This window comes from Neolamprologus multifasciatus, chromosome 12 (assembly GCF_963576455.1).
Source record: "Neolamprologus multifasciatus chromosome 12, fNeoMul1.2, whole genome shotgun sequence".
In the NCBI taxonomy this organism is placed as follows: domain Eukaryota; kingdom Metazoa; phylum Chordata; class Actinopteri; order Cichliformes; family Cichlidae; genus Neolamprologus; species Neolamprologus multifasciatus.
This window is the reverse complement of record NC_140450.1, coordinates 6,749,406-6,759,039: the sequence shown is the minus strand read 5'-3', so window position 1 is coordinate 6,759,039 and position 9,634 is coordinate 6,749,406. Positions and strand designations below refer to the sequence as shown.

General features: G+C 39.7%; 1 protein-coding gene across 1 annotated transcript; it reads left to right on the top strand.

The window, feature by feature from the left end:
* Positions 1 to 217: 217 nt before the first annotated feature.
* Positions 218 to 2,439, top strand: LOC146506315 (nuclear factor 7, brain-like). Its single transcript, XM_085179415.1, has one exon. It carries the CDS (start codon positions 363 to 365, stop codon positions 1,854 to 1,856), a length of 1,494 nt encoding a protein of 497 aa, XP_085035541.1. The 5' UTR covers positions 218 to 362; the 3' UTR covers positions 1,857 to 2,439.
* Positions 2,440 to 9,634: the final 7,195 nt, after the last annotated feature.

The window sequence follows — 9,634 nt, the reverse complement described above, 5'->3', positions numbered from 1 at the left end:
CATCCTGCTTTCATCCTGACGGGCCGTCGTAGTCTAATCACAACATAGCATAGCTGAATTCTTATATAATAAATCATCTTCAGTTCCTTCTCCTTATTGAAATATCTGTTTGTGAAGCACAACCTGGAAACTGTCTGAATTACTGTGACAGCGCCCTCTAGCGAATACAAATATTATATGCAAATTTCAGTTTGTCACGTCACTGTGATTCGTGAAAATGAAAGTAAATTTCGACACTTTTGAATTGAGCTGAGACGCCATTACAGGGAGTCAGATCTCTGCTAAGAACACACGTTTGGAGGATTTTAATCAGAAAGTTCAAGAGACACTAATTTGGTGAGTTAAAAATACTTAAAGATCAAATGGCTGAGAGATCTCTTTTTGAAAATTACCTGAGCTGCCATGTGTGTTCAGAGACGTTCAGAGATCCTGTGTCTCTGAGCTGCAGCCACAGCTTCTGTTCAAGCTGCCTGCAGAAATTCTGGGAACAAACTAAAAACAAAAACTGTCCCATTTGTAAAAGAAAATCTTCAAAGGATCATCCTCTTGTGAACTTTGCTCTGAAAGAACTTGCTGATTCATTTGCTGGGAGACAGAAATCTGGATCATCTGAGACAGAAAAGGGAGAGAAGAAATTAACAGTGGTGTGCAGTAAACATGAGGAAGAGCCTAAACTGTTCTGTGTGCATGAGCAGAGAGTTGTGTGTCCAGTGTGTGAGTTTTCTCTCCACCAGAGTCACAAAGTGGTTCCTGTAGAAGAAGCAGTCAGTGACCTGAAGGAGCAGCTGAAATCTGACTTAAAGTCTCTGCAGGACAAGAGGAACAAATACAAACAAGTGGAGGAAACATACAATGAAATGAGGGAACACATGAAGAAGCAGCTGTTGTCCACAGAGAGGCAGATCAGAGCAGAGTTCAACAAGCTCCAGCAGTTCCTGAAAGAGGAAGAGGAGTCCAGACTGGCAGCTCTGAGGGAGGAAGAGGAGCAGAAGGGGAGGACTATCAGCAGAGAGATGAAGATGATTGAGGAGCAGATCTCCTCTCTGTCAGACAGCATCTGTGCTGTTGAAGAAGAGCTGCAGAAACACAGCGTGCCATTCCTCAGCAGTTATAAAGACACTCAGAGCAGAGCCAGAGCCCAGAGCTCAGTGTCAGATCCACAGCTGGTCTCAGGAGCACTGATAGATGTGGCCAAACACCTGGGCAACCTGTCCTTCAGAGTGTGGGAGAAGATGAAGGAGAAGGTCCACTTCAGTCCTGTCATTCTGGACCCAAACACTGCAAACCCCCGTCTCTATCTGTCTGATGATTTGACCAGTGTGAGGAATGGAGACACATGGCAGCAGCTTCCTGATAATCCAGAGAGAAACACAAAGTATGCCAATGTTTTTGGCTCTGAGGGCTTCAGCTCAGGGAAACACAGCTGGGAGGTGGAGGTGGGAGACCATCCTGCCTGGTGTGTAGGTTTAAGTAAAGAGTCAGTTGAGAGGAAGGGAGAGCTTCTTCCTTCACCAAAATATGGAATCTGGTGTTTAGTGCATTGGAGTGGAAAATACACTAATGGTGATGGTCAGACTGTGACAGTGAAGAAGAGTCTCCAGAGGTTCAGAGTCCAGCTGGACTATGACAGGGGGGAGGTGTCCTTCTATGACCCTGAAGACATGACTCTGATCTACACTCACAGAGACACTTTCACTGAGAAACTCTTCCCATATTTCAGTGTTGGAAAGGCAGGAGACGCCAAAACCTCTGATATTAAAATCTGTCAGACTGAGATTTCTCTGAAAACTTCAGTGAGGTCTACAGAGTTTGGAAAGAAAAGCGTCTGGACTTCTTTAGCGAGGTCTTTTCAGTGAGGTCTTGGTGAATTTTTTCCCTTCTCTCGTGTTTCTTTCTTTTGTTACAACTTGTTTTGTGGTTATTTGTTTTTTTGTTCTCAAGGCTTTTTTATGTGAGAAATGCAGGAATAAAATTTTAAAAACAATCCAATTTCAGAATTAATGCATCAAATGTTGGATCATATAAAACTGACAAGAGCCATCTTTTCCATTTGTTCATTTTTCTTAGATTCCCTTCCGTTTTTGCCAAATTTATAACAGTTTTAAAGTTGTTTAACTGATCATAAAACTGTTTTTAACATTGAAACAGTGCAAAATTGATGCTAGAGAGATAAATAGATGCTGAGAACTGTCACTTTGATTCCCTTTACAAGTTATTGAGATCCATATCAGCAAAAAACTGTCTGGCCAATATGTGTGTTTTACTGGTTTCAGAATGTGCTCAAACTGACTAATAAATGAACCCAGTGTCTTCTTTTCTTTTGATACTTCACAATCAGTGATGAATTTAAGTAAAGGATTGTCCTTAAATGTGATTCTTATGGTATGTTCTACATCACGACAAAATAAACCAAGCTGTGTACGATGACATAATAAGAATACTGTCACTTTAGAATAATCTGCAATGACACATTCTAAAAGATTATTCAGTTCTATTCAGCTCTATGTCATTTATCTTTGTTTTGTTTTGTTTAATATTCACTTTGAATGTGTTAAAATCTTTTTATTTACTTGTTAATGTTTTGTTGATTTTCTGCCTTTTTTGCCAATATGTAGCAGGTGTAAAGTCACTGGGTGTTCATGAAACAGTTTTTAAATATATAAACAGTGTAAAATTGATGTGGCATTGATGAACAAGCACTGATAAATGTCACTTTCCTTTCCTTCATCAATTATTTAGATCCATATCGGCTAATAACAGCATTGTGACAATTTCTCTTTTAATGGTTTCAAAATGATAAATAGACTTGACTCATAAATAATCCTAATGTCATCTTTTGATATTTAACTGTCTGTGAATCATTTAAGTGATCTGTTTCATTTAAATGTGTTTCTTATGGCATGTTCTCCATTATGTTGCAAAATAAGCCAAACTGTGTACGTTCAGCCATGTTTTCTTTAAAATGTGTCATTGCAGAATAATGTTGACTTTCTGACATTTATTCAGTTGTATTCATACAAACTAAAGCTCATTCTTTGTTTTTCAGATTGTTTCTAAGTCCTGTGTAATTTGCTTTGTCAGATACTATTCATATTATTCCTCAGATTTCAGTTCCTGAGTCTGTCTCTGAAGCAGCGTTTGATAAGAAATCAATATGTGAGGCAGTTACATATTCACAGTGCTGATAAGACGAAGGGAGACGCAATATGTGCAAGTGCCCTGCATTGGTTTGAGAACTGTGATTAATCTGAGCGAATAAAAAAATATATAAAAAAATACCCCAGAGTTAACATGATATATCCACAATGCCAAAACAGGCCTGCAACAAACATTGTATAATGGTCCATGTTAAGCCTAGAGTTCATTTTAAAGCCTCCTTGGTTTACATCATGGAACCTTGTTTCAAGTTTTATAGACCATTAAGTAACACCTCTTTAGTTCCAGTATGCCCCATCCTTATTAAAAGCCAGACTGTGCATACCTTTGACCTGAGCGAGGCCCTCTGAGACCTAGGGGGCACTTCATCAACCAATCAAACAGCCGATATGGCACGTTAGATAAAGTGTATCTATAGAAACCAGGGCAGGAGGCCAAAGTGGAAAGCTGTTATGTTTTTGAAATATTTATGGCCCAACAGTGTACCATTGTGTCTTAAAAAAAGTCTTATTGGAGCAATTCCCCATTGACGTCCCTTAATAACATGTGAGCTGAAAAACAGTTAAATGTCTGTGGCATTGACAGAATCGTGGTTTTCTTTGCTTCTGACTGACCAGAAACATTTATTTCATAACTCTTGAACATTTGTACAGTTGAGCTGCTGTTTGTTCCAGTGTGTTTCTGTAAACTCTCACTTCATATTCCAGATCACATCAGCACAATCAGGATTTAGTCTTGTTAACTGTGGATTTCCTCTTTTTACCTGCTGAACAAATATGATGGAAATGTCAGATTCCTGATTTCAATGATCTCCTGGATTATTTCTGTCAATAAAAAATATCAAAGTCTGGCTGCATTTTGATTTGTCTATAAACATTGAAGGAAATGTTATCTTAACTCTTATGGTTTAACTCTTACTGTATTCAAACTGTCATGTTATTGCCAAGACCTTAACACATCTTCTTAAAGTTTGAGAATAAAGCAAAAATCTGAAGAATCAGAGACATGGGGGATTAATATTATTGCACAGAAGAAATCCAAAGTGACAATAAGAGACAAAGGAAAAAGCCGCCTGAAGAGAAATGATGAAGTAAGTTTGGAAAGACACCCTGTGAAGAGAAGCCGGCTCAGTGTTGTCCTCGCAGCTCAGACAGTGACTGGAGATAGAAGAAAGAAAGGCAGCAGAGTTCATGTTCAAATTAAGGAGACAACATTCATGTAGTTTATTTGTACGACTGCACAGTTAATCAGTATTTATTAATTCGAGGCATTTGAAATTTTAATTTTGCTTATTTGTGCAGAACCCCTGCAGCTGACTTCAGCCTAAAACCACAGAAAACCTTTAAAGTAAATATCAATTTACCAAATGATCCCATAATTATACCAATTGGTTTAAATGACCCCCAGAGTGCTGTGTTGTAAAGTTTTGAAAGTTTGGTAATGTTTTTGTTTGTTATTCAAACTGTTTGGTAACTTCCTGTAAAAATGGATGAGTTATTTTTAAAGGCAAGTCCAGGTTCCACCAAGAGGTGGTGTGTGATAAACATCCAGACGTCCCTTACTGGTACTGTGAGGATGAAGACAGAGCTGTGTGTCCTGTGTGTGAGTTTTCTCTCTGTGTTTGCTCATATCAGTTTAGTTTTTATTGTTTAAAACTGTTTCAGTTTGTTTAGTTTTTTTTATTAGTTTCAGTTTTTTTTAATTATTATTATATTGAGGCCATATGTCAGAGGCACGATTTACAAAACTCACTGTAGGTGTAACTAGGTGAGCATAAGGAATAGCACAATATATACAAATCACCAAATAATAAATATATCCAGAAAATAGACAGCAACATTACCAAGCAGGAAGGAGCATGTGCAAAAGGATGTAACTATTGCAGTGTTTACAGTGTGTTAGATGGAGGAGTTGTACAGGGAGATGGCCACAGACAGGAATGATTTCCTGTGTCTCAGAAAATAGAGACGACACTGGCCCTTCCTGTAAAGTGCAGTGGTGTTTTTGACCCAGTCAAATTTATTGTTTATGTGTACTCCGAGATATTTACAGTCCTCCACAATGTCCACGTTGACCCGCTTGAGTGCCAAGGGGGTCAAGGGTATTCCTAAAATCCACAGTTAATTCCTTGGTCATGAGTTTGCACACAGACGTCGTGTTGAACAGATGGCGCTATGGTGAAGTCAGAATAACTAAGAGCTGATTACGCTCAAAACTGAACCTTTTTTTTCTGCCTTGAAAGTTAAATGTTGCTACGAGGGGCTTCATAGTGGAGGCAAAAGTGATGCTCAGATAAAGACAAACAAGGAGCCAAAGAAAGGAGGCAGCTGCAGGTCTCTCTCTTAAGGATGTAACACAAGATAAGCTCATACAGTGGCAATTAAACGTTATTAAAACAGCAAATAGCTTTTATCAGTGTGGTTGGTTTTAAGGTTGATTTAAAAATTTGCATTCTTTTCTAAACACAAGAGAGTTCAGCTTATTTCAATATATAACAAAGAAAATGAAGATATAATTTTTCCATTGTTAAAAATCGCGCAGTTAGAAGTAAACTGTGTGTCGAAAACATTAATAGATCAGGTCACCTGCTGGTTTGAAATACTCTCCTTCCTACTTTATTATGAGTAAGCAACAGGGGCACAGGCAATAATCTCGGAGTGGGCAAAAAGACGTGATAGAGGCAGATGGAAATGAAGTGAGCGTGGAAAATAACGGTTTTCTACCACAGAGAAGGGCTTTTGAGTAAGTGGTGAAAATGGTTTTCGGGTAAATGAAGAGGGATGAATCATAATAAATTTAAATAAATATATTTTTAAATAATTTCTATTTTATTATTTCTAAATATGAATTTAATTGTAAAACTCTGGCAGCCTGTTCTTTGTGGGCGGGATCTATTTTCAATGAGCCAATATGGAACGTTGTGGAGGGCGGGGCCTGTTTCAAACATGAAAGCCAAGAGAATGGGGCCATGACGTCAGAAAATCTGACAGCCTGTTCTTTATGGGCGGGACCTATCGTCAATTAACCAATAGGGAACGTTATTGTGGGCGGGGCCTGTTTCAAACATGAAAGGCAAGAGAATCAGGCCATGACGTCACAGTCAACTCAAGTCCTTAAACAGCCAGCTGAAACTGCACACTAGACAAGCACGTTTCTTACCTACAGTCACGAGCGATTCACTAGATGAACTTTTGTTCTGCTACCCTCAGTCAAATCTGAATATCTGATTTATTGTAACACAGCTTTGTTTTAAATGTCAAAAATGAGCAACCAGAAAGGAAAACCACAATTTATGTGCACTCTGCCAAAAAGTACACTGGATGACCTTATTAAGGTTAGGAAAGCCTTCCAAAACACTCTGTCTGAAAATCAGCTTTTAAAAGAGGATACAAAGGAAGCTAGACAGCAAATCAAACAGCTGATGGCCCAAATTTCACTGATGCGTGCCAAGCTGGACCAATATGAGATCCAAGCTGGAGAACTCACTGATGAGTCAGTGTCACGCAAAGTGCAAATGAGGAGCACCACTAACGAAAAAGGGGCTCAGGCTTGTTCAGATCAGGAAAAGACCAGCATCTTTGACCTTGAGATGAACCGTCTGGAAGAGCAGCTTCAGCAGAGGGACAGCGAAATCCTGATCCTCAAACAGGACAAGGACAGTCTGTCTGCAGAGCTTGCACAGCTTCAGAAAGGCAAGGAAGAAAAAATTATGTGCACTCTGCCAAAAAGTGTTCTGGACAAACTTACTCAGGTTAGGAAAGCCTTTCAAAACACTCTGTCGGAAAATCAACTTTTAAAAGAGGATTCAAAGACAGCCAGACAGCAAGTCAAACAGCTGTTGGCCCAAATTTCACTGATGCGTACCAAGCTGGAACAATATGGGATCCAAGCTGGAGAAGAAAAAGAGGAACAGACTTGTTCAGATCAGGAAAAGACCAGCATCTTTGAACTTGAGATGAACCGTCTGAAAGAGCAGCTCAGGCAGAGGGACAGTGAAATCCTGATCCTGAAACAGGAGAAGGACAGTCTGTCTGCCGAGCTCGCAAAGCTTCAGAAACATGAGGCCCCTCTGAAAGAAACTCAGTGGAATCAGAAAACACAGACAGAAAATCTGGAGGAAGAAAAAGAGAAAGTCCTGGAAGATCAGAAACTGGTGAAGGACACAAAAGAAATGCAGAACAAACTGGACACGGAGAGAAAAGAATTAGCGGAGGCTAAGACGGAGATAGAAGACACGGCAACCCCAGAGTCCTCCTCATTAGAAATGCAGGAGGTGAATCAGAGCGCCGAGAAGAGCGGAGTCAACACGAAAACACAGACAGAAAATCTGGAGGAAGAAAAGGAGAAAGTCCTGGAAGATCAGAAACTGGTGAAGGACACAAAAGAAATGCAGAACATACTGGACACGCAGAGAAAAGAATTAGCGGAGGCTAAGACGGAGATAGAAGACACGGCAACCCCAGAGTCCTCCTCATTAGAAATGCAGGAGGTGAATCGGAGCGCTGAGAAGGGCGGAGTCAACACGAAAACACTGAACATGGGGGAAAAGTTGTGTGTCCACAGAGTTATTCAGTTGGTGGTTTCACAGGCCATAGAAAAAGTCTCTTCTAAATACAAGCTCTTCACAGAGCGCCTGACTCCTGACTGCATCAGCGATCGCCTGATTGAGAGAATCTGGCCGGAAATTGAGCTGAAACATTTGGACCTATCCCCAAAAAGGCTGAAGAAGATACACAAGGCCATTCTCAAGGATCTGTGCCAAACACACAACTGCAAGGAAAAGTATCTGATTTTTAATCTGAGGGAACAACTTGATAATATCACAGTCCCAACCTTCACCAAACACCTGTTGGCTTTACCAAGACGAGTACTCAGTGTCTCTAAAAACAGGGAAGAGTACAAAGAAGTGGTGAAAAATTTCACTAAAGATCTGGTAATGCACGCTATGAGCCGAGAAAATGAGACAGCGACATGGCATCCAGGAACATCAGATTTCATTATGCAGAGGCTTTCCAATAAGATCTGGAACAAAATCTTGTCCAAATCCTACAAAATGTCCTTAGAGAACATTGAACAGCTCAGCCTGACGGTGTACAACGAACTCCATGACAGGTGGCCTTCTCCAGTCTTCTTAATGAAGTCAAACAACCCAGTGGTTGACGAAGTAATCGTCAAAACCTTCAAAACACACGCCAAACTGAAGAGCCAAAATGTCATCCTTAGGGCTTTCTCATGTGCACGCTAAAATTGAACTGAAACATGCATGTGATTATGTGACAAAACTCTGAAACTGGCTTAAAATATGCATTTACATTGGGCAATCTAAATTTAATTTTAAAACCAGAGTGGTTAAAAAATAACCACTCTTCTCTTCCCAACTTCCTTCCCTCATCACCAACTGGCCGAGGCAGATGGCCACCCCATCCCAGAGCCTGGTTCTGCCGGAGGTTTCTCTCTTTTAAAAGTGAGTTTTTCCTTCCCACTGTCGCCAAAGTGCTTGCTCTAGGGGGTTGGAGTTTTGGTGCATTATTGTAGGGTCTTGACCTTACAATATAAAGCACCATGAGGGAAGTGTTGTTGGGGTTTGGTGCTGTTTCTTAACGCAAAATGTTCAATTACAACAGGACATTTTGAGTTGAGAAACAGCACCAAACCACTAAACAAAAGGAAATAAAAATTAATAATAAAAAAGATCAAATTGAATACATTTGTGCTTTGTTCTATTTGCTTTAAATTTGCTAAGAATGTCATATCAGATCAGAATTGTGTGTCTCAATATCATGTATCATAGCATCATTGTGTAGGCCAATTTGAAGTGGATGTCATAGTAATGTCTTTCTGTACGTGTGTACAAACCAGTGGTGAAAAACACAGGAGATACGCAAAGAATAACCAGTGTTTGAGGTTCCAGATCCCCAGAATTGATATTTTCACTGAACTGTCTTTTCTGTCTGCCAGTGTGTCATGCAGTTTTCAAGATTAAAGACCTTGGCAAAGAAAAAAGGTTCCCCACTCCAGCTCTTTGGAATCCATATACCCTTCATGTCAATATTACTTTCAGACAACAATTAATTATTTACATTTTTAGTAAAAAGCCTTCAACCTGGTTTTATTTAGATTTATTTAGATTGTGTTCACTGACACATCTGAATTCAAACTGATAAACAGGATTTAAAAGGAGGGAGCGATGGACACTGAGCAGCAGATCAGTCTGTGTAGAAACAGGACATAAGTTTAAGGGTTGGGGGGATAATTTGATTGTGATCATTTTTGATCTGACTCAGTGGTGCTGGCTTCTCTCCCGGACACATCTTTCTTTTACAGGTCACTGATGTAGAATAGAATAGAATAGAATAGAATAGAATAGAATAGAATAGAATAGAATTAATCTCTATGGGAAGGTCCATTTATTGTTCATTCTTCAGGATGTGGTTTCTGTGTCTGTTCCTTTTATCCTCACACGCAGCTCAACTTTAAA

Excerpts from the sequence above, each read along its gene's own strand:
- LOC146506315 (XM_085179415.1), top strand. The coding sequence starts at position 363 with ATGGCTGAGAGATCTCTTTTTGAAAATTACCTGAGCTGCCATGTGTGT.